The sequence below is a fragment of the Bufo gargarizans genome, chromosome 1 (genome assembly GCF_014858855.1).
Source record: "Bufo gargarizans isolate SCDJY-AF-19 chromosome 1, ASM1485885v1, whole genome shotgun sequence".
NCBI classification, from domain to species: Eukaryota; Metazoa; Chordata; class Amphibia; order Anura; family Bufonidae; genus Bufo; species Bufo gargarizans.
The window spans coordinates 288,466,265-288,491,501 of NC_058080.1; the positions used below are offsets into that span (position 1 = coordinate 288,466,265).

General features: G+C 42.6%; 2 protein-coding genes across 3 annotated transcripts in view; one reads left to right on the plus strand and one right to left on the minus strand.

Moving 5' to 3' along the window:
• LOC122925197 (sulfate anion transporter 1-like) overlaps positions 1-20,949 on the plus strand; it is a 67,834-nt gene extending 46,885 nt beyond the window's left edge. The window contains exons 3-4 of the mRNA XM_044276711.1: positions 18,500-18,575; positions 20,264-20,949. Of these exons, the coding sequence (XP_044132646.1) occupies positions 20,290-20,949 (660 nt within the window). The 5' untranslated portion in view covers positions 18,500-18,575; positions 20,264-20,289. The remainder of the gene's footprint in view (positions 1-18,499; positions 18,576-20,263) is intronic.
• Positions 1-25,237, minus strand: part of IDUA (alpha-L-iduronidase) — a 231,756-nt gene that overhangs the window by 156,492 nt on the left and 50,027 nt on the right. The gene's annotated exons all lie outside the window — the stretch shown is intronic.

Genomic DNA, 25,237 nt, shown 5'->3' on the forward strand with positions numbered 1-25,237 from the left:
TTTTCCGCTAACTTGTGACAAAAAATAAAAAATTCTAGGAACTCGCCATGCCCCTCACGGAATACCTTGGGGAGTCTTCTTTCCAAAATGGGGTCACTTGTGGGGTAGTTATACTGTCCTGGCATTCTAGGGGCCCTAATGTGTGGTAAGTAGTTTGAAATCAAAATGTGGAAAAAATGACCGGTGAAATCCTAAAGGTGCTCTTTGGAATGTGGGCCCCTTTGCCGACCTAGGCGGCAAAAAAGTGCCACACATCTGGTATCGCCGTACTCAGGAGAAGTTGGGGAATGTGTTTTGGGGTGTCATTTTACATATACCCATGCTGGGTGAGAGAAATATCTTGGCAAAAGACAACTTTTCCAATTTTTTTAGACAAAGTTGGCATTTGACCAAGATATTTATCTCACCCAGCATGGGTATTTGTAAGATGACACCCCAAAACACATTTGCCAACATCTCCTGAGTACGGCGATACCACATGTGTGACACTTTTTTGCAGCCTAGATGCGCAAAGCGGCCCAAATTCCTTTTAGGAGGGCATTTATAGACATTTGGATCCCACACTTCTTCTCACACTTTCAGGCCCCTAAAATGCCAGGGCAGTATAAATACCCCACATGTGACCCCATTTTGGAAAGAAGACACCGAGTTCATAGAAATAATTTTTTTTTGCCACAAGTTAGCGGAAATTGATTTTTTTTTGTATTTTCTCACAAAGTCTCCCTTTCCGCTAACTTGGGACAAAAATTTCAATCTTTCATGGACTCAATATGCCCCTCACGGAATACCTTGGGGTGTCTTCTTTCCGAAATGGTCACATGTGGGGTATTTATACTGCCCTGGCATTTTAGGGGCCCTAAAGCGTGAGAAGAAGTCTGGAATATAAATGTCTAAAAAATGTTACGCATTTGGATTCCATGAGGGGTATGGTGAGTTCATGTGAGATTTTATTTTTTGACACAAGTTAGTGGAATATGAGACTTTGTAAGAAAAATAAAATTAAAATAAAATATCTATTTCCGCTAACTTGTGCTCAAAAAAATGTCTAAATGGAGCCTTAAAGGGGGTGATCAATGACAGGGGGGTGATCAGGGAGTCTGTATGGGGTGATCACCCCCCTGTCATTGATCACCCCCCTGTAAGGCTCCATTCAGACGTCCATATGTGTTTTGCGGATCCGATCCATGTATCCGTGGATCCGTAAAAAACATACGGACGTCTGAATGGAGCCTTACAGGGGGGTGATCAATGACGGGGTGATCAATGACAGGGGGGTGATCAGGGAATCTATATGGGTGATCACCCCCCTGTCATTGATCACCCCCCTGTAAGGCTCCATTCAGACGTCCGTATGTGTTTTGCGGATCCGATCCATGTATCCGTGGATCTGTAAAAATCATACGGACGTCTGAATGGAGCCTTACAGGGGGGTGATCAATGACAGGGGGGTGATCAGGGAATCTATATGGGTGATCACCCCCCTGTCATTGATCACCCCCCTGTAAGGCTCCATTCAGACGTCCGTATGTGTTTTGCGGATCCGATCCATGTATCCGTGGATCCGTAAAACTCATATGGACGTCTGAATGGAGCCTTACAGGGGGGTGATCAATGACGGGGGGGGTGATCAATGACAGGGGGGTGATCAGGGAGTCTATATGGGGTGATCATGGGTGATCAGGGGTTCATAAGGGGTTAATAAGTGACAGGGGGGTGTAGTGTAGTGTAGTGGTGTTTGGTGGTACTTTACACAGCTACCTGTGTCCTCTGGTGGTCGATCCAAACAAAAGGGACCACCAGAGGACCAGGTAGCAGGTATATTAGATGCTGTTATCAAAACAGCATCTAATATACCTGTTAGGGGTTAAAAAAATCGCATCTCCAGCCTGCCAGCGAACGATCGCCGCTGGCAGGCTGGAGATCCTGTCTCTTACCTTCCGTTCCTGTGAACACACGCGCCTGTGTGCGCGTGTTCACAGGAAGTCTCGGCTCTCGCGAAATGACGCGCCGATGCGTCACTCTGCGCAGAGCTGCCGCCTCCGGACCGCGGATCTGCGTTAGGCGGTCCGGAGGCGGCTAGAGTAGAAACTCCAAAAAAGTCACCCCATTTTAGAAACTACACCCCTCAAGGTATTCAAAACTGATTTTACAAACGTTGTTAACCCTTTAGGTGCTCCACAAGAATTAATGAAAAATGGGGATGCAATTTCAAAATTTCACTTTTTTGGCAGATTTTCCATTTTAATAATTTTTTTCCAATTACAAAGCAAGGGTTAACAGCCAAACAAAACTCAATATTTATGGCCCTGATTCTGTACAGAAACACCCCATATGTGGTTGTAAACTGCTGTACGGGCACACGACAGGGCACAGAAGGTGACAAAAAATTGCTTTTTTTTACACCTTTTTTTTTCGTTTTGTTTACGGTATTCACCTGAGGGGTTAGGTCATGTTATATTGTTATAGAGCATGTTATTACAGACGCGGCGATACCTAATATGTATACTTTTTTTATTTATGTTAGTTTTACATAATGATTTCATTTTTTAAACAAAAAGAAAATCATGCTTTAGTGTTTCCATAGTCTGAGAACCATAGTTTTTTTTTGTTTTTGGGCGATTATCTTAGGTAGGGTCTCATTTTTTGCGGGATGAGATGATGGTTTGATTGGCACTATTTTGGGGTGCATATAACTTTTTGATCACTTGCTATTACACTTTTTGTGATGTTTTTATTTTATTTTTTACGGTGTTCACCTGAAGGGTTAGGTCATGTGATATTTTTATAGAGCAGGTTATTACGGACCTGGCGATACCTAATATGTATACTTTTTTAAATTTATGTAAGTTTTACACAATAACAACTGTTTGTTTCCATATTCTGAGCCATATTTTTTTTGGGGGGGGGGGGGGGCGATTGTCTTAGGTAGGGGCTAATTTTTTACGGTGTTCATCCGAGAGGTTAGGTCATGTGATATGTTTATAGAGCCGGTCGATACAGACGTGGCGATACCTAATATGTCAACTTTTTTCCCCCCTATTTTTTACCAATTTTTTTAACTTTATTTTGGGGAAATTAAGTTTTGTTTTTATTACTTTAAACTTTAAATTTTTGGGGGGGAAACTTTTTTTTTTCAACTTTTTTTTTCACTTTACTTTTTGTCCCACTTTTGGACTTCAACTTTTGGGGTCTGATCCCCTTTACAATGCATTCCAATACTTCTGTATTGGAATGCATTGGCTGTATGAGTAATACAGTGTGTATTACTCATACAGCTTCCTGCCTGTGAGATCCAGGGGGCTGGATCTCACAGGCTCTTCACCGGAAGGCAGCGTCGATGCCTAAGGAAGGCATTGCGCTGCCTTCCATGCCTTCGGGTCCCCATTACAGCCGCACGGGGACCTGATGGCACCTCCGACCGCCCGCCACAACTCCCGTAAACGCTGCAAACCACAGGTCTGAATTGACCCCCTCCGCGCATTGTCGAAGGGTGCCTGCTCAATGGCGCGGCGGTGATCGGAACTACACATGACGTTTCGGTAAGTCATGTGTCCTTAAGTACCGGGACATCATGCCGTACCGTTATGTCATATGTCCCCAACAGGTTACGATACGCCAACATGCAGCAAAAATGTGAAAAAAATTTGGCACACAATTCTGGCATAAAGTAAGACAACCAATAGATATAGGGTACTCTAATAAATTTGGCAATGTTTTCAACTGTCTAATCTATCCCAATGAGTACAACGTGATTTCAGTGTGTGCCCTACAATGGTTTGCATTAATAGCACTGAAGGATCGATTTAACATTTCTCTACACCAGTTTATTCGCAAGAAAATAGTTATAAAACCTGTTCTTCTGACTTTTTAAATGCCACTGCAACACAATTTTGTTGAAAGAGCCATTTCTATGCAGACTTCGTAATCAGGTGTGGTAAGGTTGGGGAGGGAGCAGGGCCAGCGGACTGCTAAAGAATGTGTCTAAATTATTATGAGATCTGCGCCTCGCCATAAATTATTATTATCCTCTGGCAGTTAAGACAACGTACCACACACCAGTCTTGTTAAAGCTCCTGGCTGTCGGCTTCATCACGGCGCCTATGCCGTTCAGAGATTTCCCCAGCGCACAGGGCGGCAGTTGGAGGTGAAGGCTGCCTGGCCCTGTCAATCTAGTGTAGCAGGGCGTGGCCAAAGGTGGAAGAAAGGAGCCTCTAGGAGCAGGGGCAACGCCCCCCCCTGCACCTAGAGGCTAATTAGCGACTGTCTTATGTAGGGTCTCATTTTTTGTGGGATGAGATGATGGGTACTATTTTAGGGTGCGTATGAATTTTTGATCGCTTGGTATTGCACTTTTCGTGATATAAGGTGTCCAAAAAAATGGCTTTTGTGACACCGTTTTTATTTTAGTTTTTTTATGGTGTTCACCAGAGGGGTTAGGTCATGTGATATTTTAATAGACCTGGTTGTTACAGACACGGAAATACCTAATATGTCTACTTTTTGGCTGTTTCAATGTTTTAGCAGTTTTTATTTTATTTTTTTCTATGACGTTTAGGTGAGGGGGTAGATCATGTGATATTTTTATAGAGGCGGTCGTTACGGACGCGGCAATACCCAATAAGTCTGATTTTATATTTTTTTCCTATTTTATATTTTTTTTTACAATTTTATGTGTTTTATTTTGGGAAAGGGGCTTTTTTTTTTACTTGAAACTTAATTTTTTTTATTATGAAAAACACTTTTTTTTAACTTTTTATTTTTGACCCACTCAGGGACTTCAACTTCTGGGGTCTGATCCCCTCTGCAATGCATTACAATACATCCTTAAGGGGCTGGATCTCACAGGCTTCCGTAGAAGGCAAGCCCCGATGACTATGGAAGGCATTGGGCTGCCTTCTCTGCCATCAGGTCCCTGTCACTGCAGTGCGGGGACCTGATGGAGATGTGGAGGGCACCAGTACCCTCCACAGCCCTCTGCATGCCACGGTCAGCTTTGACTAGCTGGATTAATTTTTCCATAACATTATATACTGCTCATTTCCATGGTTACGACCACCCTTCAATCCATCAGTGGTGGTCGTACTTGCACACTATATGAAAAAGCATCAGTCTATTTGGTGGCCGGGACCTTGGTAGCGCACATAGGGTAGTGTTTTTTCTGATGGTGTGCAAGCATGACCACCACTGATGGATTGCATAGTGGTCATAACCATGGAAATGAGCAGTGTATAATGTGATGACTCAAACCAACAACGGAGGCAATATGGACAATCCCAATACAGTAGTAAGTCCCTTGTATTTACTTCCTCTTCATAATAAATGCAATTTGCCTAAGTGAGACAACCCCTTTAAGGGAATTGCAAAGTAGCACATCACCTTATACACAAATGTACCTTTCTTTCAACCATTAGTGACTCGGATCTTCAGAAAACTTTGGGTGTCATTTATCAATCTGATATATGCCTAAATTAGGCGTATTACAGGCACAGATTGTTGCGCAGTGGTTAGTTGTGCAGCAATCTGCGACTTCTTCTCACTCACGCCAGGTCTAAAAAAGTGGGTGTAGACAGGGATAGGTTGGTAGGCCTATTTCATTTACCATTTTGTATGCCGGTTTCAGGTGTAGAAAAAGGTTTAGGAAGCTGTTTTACATTTAGAACTCACACAGTATCCGTTGAAATTATGAAAAGGCCAGCGCCTCTTCATAACTGAGGTGGATCCGCCGCCAGCTTAGGGCTTTAGTAGGACCGACATCTGAAACGCTGGTCTTAATAAATGTGCCCCTTTGTTTGAAATGCATATGAGCCTGCAATCTCTTAATCTGTTAATCTCGGCGGAAGGAGGCCAGGCATGTCTCTTGCCAGTGCCCAAGCCCACCTCCTCTCGACTTTGATATGATGCCCCCTCCACCACGACGTCACATCCCAGCCTTAAATTCGCCCTCCTGTATTCGGTCAAATGCTGTACGTATGACTGGGCTCAGCGCATGCCCAGTTGATGAATTGAATATAATACCCTCGGTGGGTGGAAGTAGTTAGGGCTGGGATTTGACGTCACAGTGGAGGGGGCATACATATTAGAGCAGAGAGCGTCATGTCAAAGTTGAGAGGAGGTGGGCTTGGGCACTGGCAAATGGCATGCCTAGTCTCTTTCTGCCAAGATTAATGCCCCGCTGGGTACTTTTCAGGCTCTTTTGCATTTCAAACCTTTTTCTGAAGATTGGAACCACCAAAGGCTGAAAGAAAGGTACATTTGTGAGCAAGGTAACATGTGCTACTATGCAATTCCCTTACTTAAATAGCGATAACATAGTTGACAGATTCTCTTTAAAATATAAAATCATCTTATACTGAGAACCGCTGAGGACGGTGACTGGCTGCAGCAGTAAAATGTTGTATGCCAGCACATCCCGGCTGCAGTCGAATCAGGCCACAGAAAATATTACTAGAGAAAGAGATAGCATAAGGTGATTTTTATTATTCCAGAATTTTAATGATCGTAGACAACCCATTTAGGCTACTTTCACACTAGCGGCAGGACGGATATAGGGGGAGGAAGGGGTTAACAGGCGCTAATTGCGATGCATCCTGGGAGATGCAGGGGCTTGATAAGCTGCTGCTAGCCCGCAGAAAGGAGATAATTTCCTCCAGGTAATTGAGTAAATGAGTTTTAAAAAGAGTTTTTAATTCATGGGATAATCCCTTTAAGGCTACTTTCACACTGGTTCACCCTGTCGGATCCGTCCTGCTGCTATTTCGCAGTGCCGCCGGACTACCACTTCGTCCCAATTGACTATAATGGGGACGGGGGTGGAGCCCCAGCTCAGCACGGCAGTGCGCGGCGAGAGGCCGCCGGACTAAAAATGCAGTACTTTTAGTCCGGCAGCCTTTCGCTGTGCTGCGCCGGACCTTCGCCCCCATCCCCTTTATAGTCAATGGGGACGGAGCGGCAGTCCGGCGGCACTGCGAAATAGCAGCAGGACGAATCCGACAGGGTGAACTAGTGTGAAAGTAGCCTTAAAGGGGTTATCCCATGAATTTAAAACTCTTTTTAAAACTCATTTACTCAATTACCTGGAAGAAATTATTTCCTTTCTGCGGGCTAGCAGCAGCTTATCAAGCCCCTGCATCTCCCAGGATGCATCGCAATTAGCGCCTGTTAACCCCTTCCTCCCCCTATACAAAATAGTCACATATAGCCCCAGAGATACATATGGTATGTAATGCACTCATAATTTCCTTCTCCACTGTGTAGAGAGAGATATACAGTAGCTGTATACTTCTAAGACTTTTGAAATGAATGAATGAATGAAAGGTGTCTGGGCTGAGAAGGTGGACCCGCAGGATAAACAGCAGAGGGCACTACCAAAAGAGGAAAATGTAATGTACATAAAAAAAAAGAACAAAAAAAATGAATTCCATGTATATCACTTCATTTGAAATGCCATATTCATTGCATAGTTATACTTTTTGAGGGATGACTCATTTAAAGGCCAAACTGCCTGAAAACGGAATAATATAATACTAAACAAGGAAAATTCAAAAAGTCAGGAAAAGTTTTCCCATTACGTTCTTGATGAACATAACCTGTGCTGCATTGCAGCATCAGCATGAGTCAGCAAGCTCCTCTGATATGCATAGCTTAACTTATTATGGATTATTAAGTTGTATACACTATAGGAATGCCAGTATCATCACTTTAGTTATCTGAATGAAATCTAACATGTAGCATGACACTGCAGATTTAGCGTCACAGGAGTCACATTTTATGCCTTCAAGAAATAGAATGTGTTTTACTCTATGGTGGATCACTACCCCCTATCCAACCAGGATCTGTATTGCTTTAACACAGCTGTACAAACTAAAAAAAAAACTAAAAAAAAATCCCCCTTTCTTCCATATTGTGTCCAATATGTTGGTTTCTTAAATGGAGGAGGCATGCCCACAATCTTCAGCTTTTTATGGCATCTTCTAGATGCTATAACATGGGTTTTAAAAGTGATAAAGCCCACTAACCAAGGATCTGTCATCTTTCTGGGTTTTTCTAAGCATTTTGCAAGAATACAGCATGTAAAAAGGTACATCATGTACATAATGTTACCCTTCAAGTAACAAGATAAAACTTTTGCAAAATGTTTTTGCATAGAAAATTGGGTCTCTCAGACTCAAAAGACAAGACCAGCAGCGTGGGGCAGGACAATTTTGAGGGCCATCTACACTTACCACTCCACAAGGATTTAGAGCAAGACTCTTATGTATTTGCACTGCCTTTGCTGACTGGGAGTGTAGCATGGGCGGACTGGCCATAGACCCTACAGGGAAATTTCCTGGTGGGCCGATGGTACATAAAGATCTTTTTGTACTGCACTGTGGTATCTGGTTCTGCTGGGGCTGCCTACTTTTGTTGCCCCATCTTCTGTCCATTTGGACCCGCCTACCACATGGGGCCACTTTTAGGTTTTATTTCAGGGCCACTTTAAGTTCCCAGTCTGCCTCTGAAGTGTAGTATGCGAGAGACTGAGAAAGCAAAGTTCTCTTTCTACAGAATGCACCATGGTCAGAAGTAGGTAGGCAGAGTGGGCCCCTGTCTAGAGTGCCATTGGATTTATGCAGTGGCGGACTGGGAACTTAAAGTGGCCATGGAAAACAAAACTAAAAGTGGCCCTATGCTGCAGGTGGGTCCAAATTGACAAAAGGGACGGCCAATATAAGTAGGCAGTGCCAATATAAGTAGGTGGGGTGAGCGATACAATAGTACCTACGCATCATTCAACCCTATCACAGAGGAAAGCAATACAGTTTAATGGAGGGGGTAATTTTCTTCTGCCAGCCAGGTGCATAAGTAAATGAATGCTGAGAACATCAGATCGCTATGTTCCTGACTAGGGGCCTTGAGGAGTGCTTGGGTGGCCGGGCATTGCCCCATCTGGAAATTTCCCTGTGGGGTCCATGGCCAGTCCACCCCAGGATTGATGGTTTTACAAAATTAATATAATCTGCAACCAACTGGGCACTGTTCACGAGGTACTCATAATGATTTAGTGGCAGGGTGTGATGAGAACTTCCCCTTTGTGCAATGGTGAGGACGTGGTGCTTATCACACATACATAGACTTTCACTGTGTCAGAGGTGCCCAATAAAACCAAATATGTGCTTTCCTGTGGTGCGCCTGCATGTCAATATGCAATTCAAAGAGGGAGCTGTACAGGAGCAGAACTGTAATCCATAGGGCCCCACAGATGCCCCCTCCAATGGAAGAAAATTGAAGCAGCAGCACATGTAGAGATAAAGTATGCATCATTTCACTGTATATCAGAAAGCTGACATAATATCAAAAAGCAACCATGTTTTTATTCCCCGGAAAAAGCTACACTGTTCATGTACCTGATTGGGTCCCTTCAACCTCTGGACCCCATAACAAGTGTTATGACTGATGTGGCTATGGCTAAGCCCATGGAGCTGTGGTAATCCGCAGATCCTACTACAGATTACTGTATATATGTTAGTGCTGCTGGTCAAATGTGAAGGACATGGAGGAATATGTATCATAAGATCACTTATTTATGGAGGGCACAGGGGAGCAATTTAATGAATCAATATATGTTAAAAATTAAAGGAAAAGGGTAGTAGATGCTTTGTGAAACCTCTGCCCTGAGAAGTAAGTAACTTGTCCTGTCTCTGGAGTCCATCCGGTATCAATGAGTGTAAAATGGGTGCAGCATGGGGCTATGGAGCTAAGAAGACGGTTATATGGTAATAAGTGATACAGTTGGTACTGTTATATATGCACTCTGGTTGATAATGTATTATATGCTGTAGGTGGCAGTGATCTACAGTACATTCACTATGGTTGCAACTGTTATACGTGAAATTTGGTTAGCGCCGTCACACTGTATATGCTATAGGATGGGCACCATTATACAAGCACTATTGCTGGAACAATTATATAAGCATTATGTATTGGTAATGTTAGGCTAAGGCTAGTTTCACACTAGCGGCAAGGAACTCCAGCAGGCTGTTCCCGAGGGTGAACAGCCTGTCGGATCGGTGCTGCCGCTAGTGCACGAGTGCCCCCGGTCTATTGCTCTGTAGTACGTTGTAGTTTTATTCCGGCCACCTCTCGGCATGTTTGCCATGCTGCCGCCGGAACTCTGGACCTCCCCTATTATAGTCAATTGGGCTGGAGCGGTATTCCAGGGCACGCGTGCACTAGCGGCAGCACGGTTTCGACAGGCTGTTCACCTGCCGGAACAGCCTGCCGGAGTTTCTTGCCTCTAGTGTGAAAGTAGCCTAAGGTCATATTTTGTAGATTTCTTGTAAAATTGTGGTGCAGATTCTAAACCAGCAAAGTACAGTACAATACCAGCCTATGTGATATTTTTACATCCGTATTTGGGCGGACGGGACTTTCAAATGTGCAGCAAGTCCCATTATATGGTGGATTGTTTGCAGATTATTTACAGATATCTTCCATTAGCTTCAGTGGAATTTAAGTGTGAAATTAAATCTGCAACTAATGTGTGTTGTGGACAGGGGTGAACCTAGCCTTTCTGCTTCACCCAGAAAGGCTAGATGGCCCCCTCCAGCTCTACTGTTAAAGGCATACTGTCATACAGTTGACTATAGAGAGATGCGCACTTCCCCAATGGAAGCGCTCAATTCTCATGGCCCTGTCACTGCCGCCACCTGTCTTTAGGTTTCACTGCCTGAGGCAATTGTTTCACCTGGCCTCATTGAAGGTGCACCCCTGGTTGTGGACCTACCCCTATATATATATATATATATATATATATACTGACCAAAAATATAAACGCAACACTTTCGGTTTTGCTCCCATTTTGCATGAGCTGAACTCAAAGATCTGATAATACAACCGTCTGCATCTGTCCAGAACGGATCAGTTTGTATTATCTTTAACATAGCCAAGACGGATTCGTTTTGAACACCATTGAAAGTCAATGGAGGACGGATCCGGTTTCTATTGTGACAGATTGTGTCAGTGAAAATGGATCCATCCCCATTGACTTACATTGTGTGCCTGGACGGATCCGTTTGGCTCAGTTTCATCAGACGGACACCCAAGCAGCGTTTTGGTGTCCGTCTTCAAAGCGGAATGGAGACTGAACTGATGCATTCTGAGCCAGTGGCAACTCTAGGAACAATATATAGAGGGCACATAAGATACCACAGTCAAAAATGGGGGGGGGCACTAATAATTTTCACCACTCAATCATACTACTGAAAAATTAAAGAAGTATATATAAATAAGATAACAAAATACGAGAGTATTGCGTTATGTGGGGATACCTTTTTATTGTACTAACCTAACACTTAAAAGACAAGCTTTAAAGAATTTTCCTTTCTTCCTCGGTACGCTTGAGTATTCAGAAACAATCTACTCCTAAGGGTGGGTTCACATCTGCATTATGCCATTCCATTATAGGTTCTGTTTCAAACGGAATATAACGGAATGGCCAGTTAGAATGCAAAACGGAAACCTTTAAGAGGCATTCTGTTTTGCGCTGTCTTAATAGAAGTCTATGATAAAGCATAACGGATCCATCAGGGGGTAATATAACTGAGGAGGGCTATCAGGGGACATTATACAGGAGGTAATCCGAGATAATCCATCCCATCTCACAGGTGTGGCATATCAAGGTGCTGATTAGACAGCATGAATATTGCACAGGTGTGCCTTAGACTGCCCACAATAAAAGACCACTCTGAAATGTGCAGTTTGATCACACAGCACAATGCCACTGATGTCACAACGTTTGAGGGAGCGTGCAATTGGCATGCTGACTGCAGGAATGTCTACCAGAGCCGTTGCCCATGCAATGAATGTTCATTTCTCTACCATAAACTGTCTCCAAAGGCGTTTCAGAGAATTTGGCAGTACATCCAACCAGCCTCACAACCGCAGACCACGTGTAACCACACCAGTCCAGGACCTCCACATCCAGCATGTTCACCTCCATGATCGTCTGAGACCAGCCACCCGGACAGCTGCAGCAACAATCGGTTTGCATAACCAAAGAATTTCTGCACAAACTGTCAGAAACCGTCTGAGGGAAGCTCATCTGCATGCTCGTCGCCCTCATCGGGGTCTGGATCTTACCGTCGTAACAGACTTGAGTGGGCAAATGCTCACATTCAATGGTGTCTGGCATGTTGTTGTTTACGGATGAGTTACGGTTTTCACTATTCAGGGCAGATGGCAGAAAGCGTGTGTGGCCTTGTGTGGGTGAGTGGTTTGCTGATGTCAACATTGTGGATCGAGTGGCCCATGGTGGCGGTGGGGTTATGGTATGGGTAGGCGTATGTAATGGACAGCAAACACAGGTGCATTTTATTGATGGCATTTTGAATGCACAGAGATACCGTGATGAGATCCTGAGGCCCATTGTTGTGCCATTCATCCACGACCATCACCTCATGTTGCAGCATGATAATGCACAGCCCCATATTGCAAGGATCTGTACACAATTCCTGGAAGCTGAAAACATCCCAGTTCTTGCATGGCCAGCATACCCACCGGACAGGTCACCCATTGAGCATGTTTGGGATGCTCTGGGTCGGTGTGTACGACAGCGTGTTCCAGTTCCTGCCAATATTCTGCAACTTTGCACAGCTATTGAAGAGGAATGGACCAACATTCCACAGGCCACAATCAACAATCTGATCAACTCTATGCGACGGAGATGTGTTGCACTGCGTGAGGCAAATGGTAGCCACACCAGATACTGACTGGTTTTCTGACACCCCCACATTTCAGAGTGGCCTTTTTTTGTGCAATATTCATGCTGTGTAAGATGGAGAAACAGCCACTGATTCTTGAATGCTGTTTCTGAGACTGTCATTCTGTTTTCTGCCACAAGAGGCTGCTGTTTCCCCACACAGCGAAGTTACTGCTGGATCTAGATATGCAAAACAGATGATGACTCATACTGCTGTGTGCGAGACTAAGCAGGAAATGGTGACATGAGGAGACATGCTTGTGTTGAGTCTGAATACAGGATCCAGTGCCATCCTCAGGTCTGTGGGACTTGGAGTGGTCAAAGTGACTGTCAGAAATGACTGATGCTTGTCAGCAATGCAAATGTTGCCAAGGGAGAAAGGATCAGTCCCCGGAAGGTCAGTTGGACCGTGGAATGTGGTTACAGACCCTGTGAGGCCTCATGGTGGATGGAAGGACCTGCAAGTTGGTGTAAGTCCCCATCGGATAAGGACCAGGCCAGGGTCAGCGATCCAGAAGGCTTCCCAGAGAGAGAGAGAGAGGACTGGGTCCCGGAAGGCTGGAAGAGTCGTGGAACGATTGGAGTTACCAGGAGAGGTGGAGTTGCTCAGCTTGGAGAAGAAGTCCGCCATTTTGTGAGCTGCATGAGAGAACCGCGTGGATCCGGATTCTGTTCGCAGGAATGAGTATCGGCGTCAGGAAGCTGATCGGAACAGAGGGTCAGAGTACAGGTTCTGCACGGTCACATGTTGTGACAGGGACTTGCTGTCTGTCTGGAGCAACCAGTAAACATAGGACATACCCAAGTCAGTGACTTAGCGGCACGGTTATTGACTTGCAGGCTCTTCCGTGTGCGCCAGCGGTCAGGTCCGTTACCCTGTGGCACAGTATCAACTTGCGGGCTCTGCTGTGTATGCCGCTTTGGGTACGGTTGTTCATTAGGGCTGGTACCGTGACTCTGAGCCTAGGGTATAAGGTATTCTGGACAATTCACTGTTGCTACACTACAAGGCCACTCCAGCGTCTAGGCTCAGAGTATTGAGGGCACGTGAAACAGTGTCGTTTGGGGGGTCAAGAGAAAGGAATGTGATGTTGTGTTCATTGTATTTGATATATATACGCTCTGTAACTACTGTTGTCATTACTGTTAATACTACTGTTCAGTAAAGTTACTGTTTTTGCATCAGGAGTTGGTGTCCGTGTCGCTTTCCTTATTCCATGACTTCGCTGTGAGGTGGGATGGATTATCTCGGCAAAGGAGAAGTGCTCACTAACACAGATTTAGACAGATTTGTGAACAATATTTGAGAGTAATGGGTCTTTTGTGTATGTAGAAAATGTTTCAGATCTTTGAGTTCAGCTCATGCAAAATGGGAGCAAAACTGAAAGTGCTGCATTAATATTTTTGGTCAATGTGTGTGTATATATATATATATATATATATATATATATATATACACACAGTACAGACCAAAAGTTTGGACACACCTTCGCATTCAAAGAGCTTTCTTTATTTTCATGACTATGAAAATTGTAAATTCACAGTGAAGGCATCAAAACTATGAATTAACACATGTGGAGTTATATACATAACAAAAGTGTGAAACAACTGAAAATATGTCATATTTCAGGTTCTTCAAAGTAGCCACCTTTTGCTTTGATTACTGCTTTGCACGCTCTTGGCATTCTCTTGATGAGCTTCAAGAGGTAGTCACCTGAAATGGTTTTTACTTCACAGGTGTGCCCTGTCAGGTTTAATAAGTGGGATTTCTTGCCCTCTAAATGGGGTTGGGACCATCAGTTGCGTTGTGGAGAAGTCAGGTGGATACACAGCTGATAGTCCTACTGAATAGACTGTTAGAATTTGTATTATGGCAAGAAAAAAGCAGCTAAGTAAAGAAAAACGAGCGGCCATCATTACTTTAAGAAATGGTCGGTCAGTCAGTCAGAAAAATTGGGAAAACTTTGAAAGTGTCCCCAAGTGCAGTCACAAAAACCATCAAGCGCTACAAAGAAACTGGCTCACATGCGTACCGCCCCAGGAAAGGAAGACCAAGAGTCACCTCTGCTGCGGAGGATAAGTTCATCCAAGTCACCAGCCTCAGAAATCGCAGGTTAACAGCAGCTCAGATTAGAGACCAGGTCAATGCCACACAGAGTTCTAGCAGCAGACACATCTCTAGAACAACTGTTAAGAGGAGACTGTGTGAATCAGGCCTTCATGGTAGAATATCTGCTAGGAAACCACTGCTAAGGACAGGCAACAAGCAGAAGAGACTTGTTTGGGCTAAAGAACACAAGGAATGGACATTAGACCAGTGGAAATCTGTGCTTTGGTCTGAAGAGTCCAAATTTGAGATCTTTGATTCCAACCACCGTGTCTTTGTGCGACGCAGAAAAGGTGAACGGATGGACTCTACATGCCTGGTTCCCACCGTGAAGCATGGAGGAGGAGGTGTGATGGTGTGGGGGTGCTTTGCTGGTGACACTGTTGGGGATTTATTCAAAATTGAAGGCATACTGAACCAGCATGGCTACCACAGCATCTTGAAGCAGCATGCTATTCCATCCGGTTTGCGTTTAGTTGGACCATCATTTATTTTTCAACAGGACAATGACCCCAAACACACCTCCAGGCTGTGTAAGGGCTATTTGACCATGAAGGAGAGTGATGGGGTGCTGCGCCAGATGACCTGGCCTCCACAGTCACCGGACCTGAACCCAATCGAGATGGTTTGAGGTGAGCTGGACCGCAGAGTGAAGGCAAAAGGGCCAACAAGTGCTAACCATCTCTGGGAACTCCTTCAAGATTGTTGGAAGACCATTTCAGGCGACTACCTCTTGAAGCTTATCAAGAGAATGCCAAGAGTGTGCAAAGCAGTAATCAAAGCAAAAGGTGGCTACTTTGAAGAACCTAGAATATGACATATTTTCAGTTGTTTCACACTTTTTTGTTATGTATATAATTCCACATGTGTTAATTCATAGTTTTGATGCCTTCAGTGTGAATCTACAATTTGCATAGTCATGAAAATAAAGAAAACTATTTGAATGAGGTGTGTCCAAACTTTTGGTCTGTACTGTATATATAAATATATATATATATATATATATATATATATATATATACACATACATACAGTTGTGGTCAAAAGTTTTGAGAATTACATAAATATTGAAAATTGGAAAACTTGCTGCTTAAGTTTTTATAATAGCAATTTGCATATCCTCCAGAATGTTATGAAGAGTGATCAGATGAATTGCATAGTCCTTCTTTGCCATAAAAAAAATTAACTTAATCCCCAAAAAACCTTTCCACTGCATTTCATTGCTGTCATTAAAGGACCTGCTGAGATCATTTCAGTAATCGTCTTGTTAACTCAGGTGAGAATGTTGACGAGCACAAGGCTAGAGATCATTATGTCAGGCTGATTGGGTTAAAATGGCAGACTTGACCTGTTAAAAGGAGGGTGATGCTTGAAATCATTGTTCTTCCATTGTTAACCATGGTGACCTGCAAAGAAACGCGTGCGGCCATCATTGCGTTGCATAAAAATGGCTTCACAGGCAAGGATATTGTGGCTACTAAGATTGCACCTCATCCAAAATGTATAGGATCATCAAGAACCTCAAGGAAAGAGGTTAAATTCTTGTTAAGAAGGCTTCAGGGCATCCAAGAAAGTCCAGCAAGCGCCAGAATCGTCTCCTAAAGAGGATTCAGCTGCGGGATCGGAGTGCCACCCGACACCCCCGCCAATCAGCGGTATGAGGAGACAGCGCAAGCAGTGTGCACGTGTCGTCTCCCTTCCTGCTCACTGCTGCCGTCTATGGCAAAGCAGAAGCGAACAGGAATGGAGACAGGAGACAGCACGTGCACACTGCACGCGCCTTCCCTTCATACAGCTGATTGGGGGGGGGGGGGTTCAGGTGTTAGACCCCCACCAAACAGATAGATCATCAATATTAAAAGCCCAGAAAACCTCTTTAATAGGAAGACATCCAAATTACCATAGACTGCAATACTTATCTATGGTACAAGAAATCCAACATTTACATGTTAAAGTCCTCTAATGGGACTAAAAATAAAAATTATTATCATGCACGGTTTAAGTAATAAAAAAAAAACTAAATATATATATATATTTTTTGCAGTGCTGGTTTTTCCCCAACAAGGTGTGTTTTTTTATTTAGTTGTTTTTGGGGGTCTGACATTTTTCCCTCATTGTTTGTTTTTTTGTTTAGAAAAATGCAAGTGCAATGCGTGTTGCATTTTTAATGGCATTTTGTGTACCAATGTTATTGATGTTATTAATGTTACCATTACAACGCAAGGCATACAACAAAAAGGTGGTAAAACATGTGTTATGTGTCACTTTATGTGGTAACTTTGGAATGCTTTTACTTATCCAAGTCATTCTGAGAATGTATTCTTGTGACACATTGCACTTCCTATCAGTGGTAAATTTGAGTTAATATGTTTTACCTTTATTATTTTAAAAATCGAAAATTTAAGGAAAATTTGGAAAAATTTTCAACTTTTGAGATTTGAATTTCTCTACTTTTAAGACAGATAGTGACACCTCATAAAATAGTTATTAGGTAACATTCCCCATAGGTCTAATTTATGTTGGCATCATTCTGAAAATGTCTTTTTTTTTAGGATGTTAAAAGGCCTACAATTTTTGAAGCAATTTTTAAAAATTTTCAAGAAAATTTCCTAAACCCACTTTTTAAAGAACCAGTTACAAAGTGAGTTTTAGGGGTTTACATAACAGAAACCACACATAAATGATCCCAATTATAGAAACTACATCCCTCAAATTATTCAAACACATTTTACAAACCCTGTTATGTGTTCCACAATAATTAAAGGAAAGTGGAGGTGAAATTTCTAAATTTTCAAAATCAGTTTTTCCTGTCTCCAAAAAGTGACCCCATTTTGGAATTTACATCCCCAAGGGATTTTTAAAAAGGTGCAACAGGCGTTTCACAGAATTTATAAACACCTGGCCGTGAAAATGCAAATGGACATATTATACAAGAAAATGTCACTTTAGCCCCAAATTTTTCATTTTTACAAGGAATAACAGGAAAAGATTCACCTCACAATTTGTTACCCAATCTCCCCTGAATACAGCAACACCCCATGTGTAGTCGTAAACTGCTGTATTGGCCCACTGTGTGGTTCAGAAGAGAAATGCAATATGTGCATTTAAGGCCTAGTTTGGTGGTTTATACAGCACTCGCTGACAACTGCAGAGGCTCTGAGATGAAATTAAAAAAAGAAACCCCCAAGAAGTGACCCCGTTTTAGAAACCACACCCATCATAGGATTTACCTATAGGTGTAGTGAGCATTTTGACCCCACGTGTGTTTTTTAAGAATTCACAGCAGATGGTGCAAATTAAAAATTGGTAGTTTTCCACACGTGGCATTTCCGTGCCCAATATGTTGTGCTCAGCTTGTGCCATGTGAGACATACTACTGGGTATGGAAATACTATAAATGTGGACGTAACCTGCTGTTTGGGTATGCTGCAGGGATCAGAAGGGAAATACCACCATTTGGCTTTTGCAGCGCAGATTTTGGTAGATTGATTACAGGCACCATGTTGCTTTTGAACAGCCTCTGGGATGCCAGTACAGCCATTTTCTGATGATCATGCATTTATTTTTTGTGGGATTTGTTGTCATCATCATTGGTTTTTATTTAGGGGTACATACAACTTTTTGATAACATTTTATTCCATTTTTTGCGGAAGCAGGATGAAGAAAAGCTAGCAATTCTGCCATTATTTTTTGAGTTCTGTTATTGTGGCGTGCACCATCTTTATTCTGCTGGTCAGTATGATTACAGAGATATAAATTTTCTATAGTTTTTTTATGTTTTAACACTTTTACACAAAGCATATTTTAATAAAATCACTATTTTCTGAAAGCCATATTTATTTATTTTTTCTGAGGAGGATCTTGTGTGAGGATTTTTTTTGTGGGATGAGATGACACTTTCATTGGTACAATTTTGGGGTACATATAAATTTTTGATTGCTTGATATTATGTTTTTGTGAGGAGAGATGACCCAAAAAAATTCTGTTTTGGCACAGCTTTTATTTATTTCTTTTTACGGCATTCAACTGACAGGGTAGATCATGTGATGTCATTTTTACAGAGCTGGTTGTACTTGTTACGGATGTGGCGAGACCTAAAATGTTTATTTTTTTCCCCCATATTTTTTACATTTTAAAGGACAAATATAGGAAAGGGGTGATTTTTTTTTATTTGAACTTTTATTTTTAATTTGTAAAACACTTTTTCCCCCACTTTTTATTTTTGTCCCACTATGGAACATTTTCAGGACATGATTCCTGTTTCAGTGCAGTACAATATATGCTGTACTGTACTGCATTGAGGCTGTCAGTATTAGGCCTCATGCACGCAAAACACGGAAGCCGTCCGTGTGCCTTCCGCAATTTGCGGAACGGAACAAGCGGCCCATTATAGAAATGCCTATTCTTGTCCACAAAACGGACAAGAATAGGACATGTTGCACTTTTTTTGTGGGGCCACGGAATGGAGCAACGGATGCGGACAGCACACGGAGTGCTGTCCGCATCTTTTGCCACCCCATTGAAGTGAATGGGTCCGCACCTGAGCTGCAAATACTGCGGTTCGGATGCGGATCAGAACCACGGTCGTGTGCATGAGGCCTTAAACTGACAGTTTTCCTGGGGGTTCCATAGCTGGCAGCATAAGGCATTGGGCTGCGATCGCAGCACGGGGACCCAATGGGGCAAGACAGGGAGCAGGGATACTCTGCAGACCCCTTAGATGGCAAGATCAGCATTGACCATGGCATCTAAAGGGTTAATACGCTGGCTTCTGAGTTTTCACCAATGCCAGCAGATACAGCAGTTACTAACAGCCCCTGCTGCTGGTCGAACATGTACGGGGCTGGGACTTAAGTCACTGTCTATACAGGTTAAAAAAGATACAAAAAGTAATAAAAATAAAGGTAACATGTCACTTTTAGTACATAGTGAATGCCATGATAACAAACCCCCAAAAAACTGTGGCATAATTTGTTTTCAATTTAACCACACAAATAATTTTTTCCTGTTTTTCCAATACATGATATGGGAAATTAAATGGTGCTGGAAAAACATACAATTTTTCCTGCAAAAAAAAAAAGGGAATGAAAAGTTATCCCTTGGAAAGTGGGGAAAATGCTTGCGTTTAAGATGGTCACATACATTAGATTTTTTGGGGATCTCGCAAAGATGAATGGGTATAGGGCCAAAAGGGGAATTAGGTATGTTAGAAGTGTCTACAAGCAGACTCTCTCTGTTGAAATAAAAAATATATATGAAGATCAGTTGCAGGACATGGGAGAGACAGTTGTTAGACAAGCGGTGTATGGACAGTTCTAGAACACAAGAAATCAGAAGTCAAATTGCATACCGATTTTTCTATATACTCTTTAGGAAGGTTATATACAGCAATGTGACATCTGTGTGTTATTATGTTTTAGTGTTCAATGATACAAGCTCAAGAAAAATGAGGTGTGAGACTGAAGAAACCCAATTCGAGGACCAACCAACATGCAACCATATACATCTGGCAAGAAGAACAAATAACCATGTGAACATCTCAAAGTCTCTAAAGACCAAATTGAGAAACAGTTGCACTTGTAGTGCTAAAAAAGCCAAAAAGACCTTTACAGGCTTCTTTCCTGTAATCCGATGGCTTCCAAAATACGACTTCAAGGAAAATACATGGGGAGATGTAATGTCAGGTTTAATTATAGGCATTATATTGGTGCCTCAAGCTATTGCTTATTCCCTCTTAGCGGGTCTGCAGCCCATCTACAGCTTGTACACATCCTTCTTTGCCAACTTAATTTATTTTATAATGGGGACCTCTCGACACGTGTCTGTGGGTATTTTCAGCTTAATCAGCTTGATGGTTGGGCAGGTTGTTGATAGAGAAGTGCAACTTGCAGGTTTTGACCTGGATGATGATGTTTTCAAAGATATAAAAGATGGAAATGCAACAGATTTTATCATGAACATTACAACGGTCAACATTACACTTGGCCCTTTGAACATGGAATGTGGAAAGGAATGCTACGCCATCAGTGTTGCAGCAGCACTTACACTTACGGCTGGAATATACCAGGTAAGATTCACTATGGCTCTGCCACTCATATTACTTTAATATAAAATCTGACATAACGTACAGCCTTAATTGGGTTGTCCATGACTTTATTACTGATGTCATCAGTATAGGTCATTGATATCAGATCAGGGGTGTTTGACTCTCAGCACCCTCACGATCAGCTGCTTGAAGGTGCTGCAGCAGTCGGACGAACACTGTAGTCTCTTCATTAGCATGCACTATGCTGTACATTATGTAGTGATTGCGTGGTATTACATCTAGCTTTGTCCCATTCACCTAAAGATGATGTAGCTGTAGTACCGCACACTGGCACTATAAAATGTACAGCACTGTGCCTGGTTAACAATAAGAGGTGGCAGCACTCACTGGAGCACCACAGCCTCTTTAAGCCGATGGTTAGCGGGAGTGTTGAGAGTCGGACTCCCACCGATCTAATATTGGCAGTCTATCCTAAGGATCGACCACCAATATTAGAGTTGTTGTCCAGCATTGGAGCTGACAACTCCTGGGGTCATTCCATGTACATTATTTACATTATGTATTTTTGGCTATATGAGGTTGGAGCCAGCAATGAATATTCATAAATCACCAATTAAAACATATAAGACATGCAAGTAAAACATAAGTTCCATTAAAGGGGTTGTGTTACTTCAGTAAGTGGCATTTATCATGTAGCGTAAGTTAATACAAGGCACTTACTAATATATTGTGATTGTCCATATTGCTTCCTTTGCTGGCTGGATTCATTTTTTCATTACATTATACACTGCTTATTTCCATGGTTACAACCAACTAACAATCCAGCAGTGGTGGCACTTTAACCACTTCAACCCCGCTAGCTGAAACCCCCTTAATGACCAGGCCACTTTTTACACTTCTGCACTGCACTACTTTCACCATTTATTGCTCGGTCATGCAACTTACCACCCAAATGAATTTTACCTCCTTTTCTTCTCACTAATACTTTCATTTTGTGGTATTTCAATGCTGCTGACATTTTTACTTTTTTTGTTATTAATCGAAATTTAACGATTTTTTTGCAAAAAAATGAAATTTTTCACTTTAAGTTGTAAAATTTTGCAAAAAAAACAACATCCATATATAAATTTTTCGCTAAATTTATTGTTCTACATGTCTTTGATAAAAAAAATGTTTGGGTAAAAAAAAATGGTTTGGGTAAAAGTTATAGCGTTTACAAACTATAGTACAAAAATGTGAATTTCCGCTTTTTGAAACAGCTCTGACTTTCTGAGCACCTGTCATGTTTCCTGAGGTTCTACAATTCCCAGACAGTAGAAAACCCCCACAAATGACCCCATTTGGAAAGTAGACACCCTAACGTATTCACTGATGGGCATAGTGAGTTCATAGAACTTTTTAGTTTTTGTCACAAGTTAGCGGAAAATGATAATTTTTATTTTATTTTATTTTTTTCTTACAAAGTCTCATATTCCACTAACTTGTGACAAAAAATAAAAAATTCTAGGAACTCGCCATGCCCCTCACGGAATACCCTGAGGTGTCTTCTTTCCAAAATGGGGTCACTTGTGGGGTAGTTATACTGCCCTGGCATTTTAGGGGCCCATATACGTGAGAAGTAGTTTGCAATCAAAATCTGTAAAAAATGACCGATGAAATCCGAAAGGTGCTCTTTGGAATGTGTGCCCTTTTGCCCACCTAGGCTGCAAAAAAGTGTCACACATCTGGTATTGCCGTACTCAGGAGAAGTTTGGGAATGTGTTTTGGGGTTTTCATTTTACATATACCCATGCTGGGTGAAATAAATATCTTGGTCAAATGCCAACTTTGTATAAAAAAATGGGAAATGTTGTCTTTTGCCAAGATATTTCTCTCACCCAGCATGGGTATATGTAAAATGACACCCCAAAACACATTCCCCAACTTCTTCTGAGTACGGGGATACCAGATGTGTGACACTTTTTTGCAGCCTAGGTGGGCAAAGGGGCACACATTCCAAAGAGCACCTTTAGGATTTCACCAGCCATTTTTTACAGATTTTGATTTCAAACTACTTACCACACATTAGGGCCCCTAAATTGCCAGGGCAGTATAACTACCCCACAAGTGACCCCATTTTGGAAAGAAGACACCCCAAGGTATTCCGTGAGTGGCATGGCGAGTTCCTAGAATTTTTTATTTTTTGTCACAAGTTAGTGGAATATAAGACTTCGTAAGAAAGAATTTTTTAAAAAAAAATCATCATTTTCCGCTAACTTGTGACAAAAAAATTAAAAATTCTAGGAACTCGCCATGCCCCTCACGGAATACCTTGGGGTGTCTTCTTTCCAAAATGGGGTCACTTGTGGGGTAGTTATACTGCCCTGGCATTCTAGGGGCCCTAATGTGTGGTAAGTAGTTTGAAATCAAAATGTGTAAAAAATGACCTGTGAAATCCAAAAGGTGCTTTTTGGAATGTGTGCCCCTTTGCCCACCTAGGCGGCAAAAAAGTGTCACACATCTGGTATCGCCGTACTCAGGAGAAGTTGGGGAATGTGTTTTGGGGTGTCATTTTACATATACCCATGCTGGGTAAGAGAAATATCTTGGCAAAAGACAACATTTCCCATTTTTTTATACAAAGTTGTACGGCGATACCAGATGTGTGACACTTTTTTGCAGCCTAGATGCGCAAAGCGGCCCGAATTCCTTTTAGGAGGGCATTTTTAGACATTTGGATCCCAGACTTCTTCTCACGCTTTCGGGCCCCTAAAAAGCCAGGGCAGTATAAATACCCCACATGTGACCCCATTTTGGAAAGAAGACACCCCAAGGTATTCAATGAGGGGCATGGCGAGTTCATAGAATTTTTTTTTTTGGGCACAAGTTAGCAGTTTTTTTTTTTTTTGTATTTTCTTTTTGTATTTACTCACAAAGTCTCCCTTTCCGCTAACTTGGGACAAAAATGTCAATCTTTCATGGACTCAATATGCCCCTCACGGAATACCTTGGGGTGTCTTCTTTCCGAAATGGGGTCACATGTGGTGTATTTATACTGCCCTGGCATTTTAGGGGCCCGAAAGCGTGAGAAGAAGTCTGGAATATAAATGTCTAAAAAAGGTTATGCATTTGGATTCCGTGAGGGGTATGGGGAGTTCATGTGAGATTTTATTTTTTGACACAGTAAGAAAAAATAAATAAAAAAAAATAATAATTTCCGCTAACTTGGGCCAAATAAAATATGTCTGAATGGAGCCTTACAGGGGGTGATCAATGACAGGGGGGTGATCAGGGAGTCTATATGGGGTGATCACCCCCCTGTCATTGATCACCCCCCCTGTCATTGATCACCCCCCTGTAAGGCTCCATTCAGACGTCTGTATGATTTTTACGGATCCACGGATACATGGATCGGATCCGCAAAACGCATACGGACGTCTGAATGGAGCCTTACAGGGGGGTGATCAATGACAGGGGGGTGATCAGGGAGTCTATATGGGTGATCAGCCCCCTGTCATTGATCACCCCCCTCTAAGGCTCCATTCAGACATCCGTATGTGTTTTGCGGATCCGATCCATGTATCCGTGGATCCGTAAAAATCATACGGACGTCTGAATGGAGCCTTACAGGGGGGTGATCAATGACAGGGGGGTGATCAGGAAGTCTATATGGGTGATCACCCCCTTGTCATTGATCACCCCCCTGTAAGGCTCCATTCAGACGTCCGTATGTGTTTTGCGGATCCGATCCATGTATCTGTTGATCAGTAAAAATCACACGGACGTCTGAATGGAGCCTTACAGGGGGGTGATCAAGGACAGGGAAGTGATCAGGAAGTCTATATGCGTGATCACCCCCTTGTCATTGATCACCCCCCTCTAAGGCTCCATTCAGACATCCGTATGTGTTTTGCGGATCCGATCCATGTATCCGTGGATCCGTAAAAATCATACGGACGTCTGAATGGAGCCTTACAGGGGGGTGATCAATGACAGGGGGGTGATCAGGAAGTCTATATGGGTGATCACCCCCTTGTCATTGATCACCCCCCTGTAAGGCTCCATTCAGACGTCCGTATGTGTTTTGCGGATCCGATCCATGTATCTGTTGATCAGTAAAAATCACACGGACGTCTGAATGGAGCCTTACAGGGGGGTGATCAAGGACAGGGAAGTGATCAGGAAGTCTATATGCGTGATCACCCCCTTGTCATTGATCACCCCCCTGTAAGGCTCCATTCAGACATCCGTATGTGTTTTGCGGATCCGATCCATGTATCTGTTGATCCGTAAAAATCACACAGACGTCTGAATGGAGCCTTACAGGGGGGTGATCAAGGACAGGGAAGTGATCAGAAAGTCTATATGC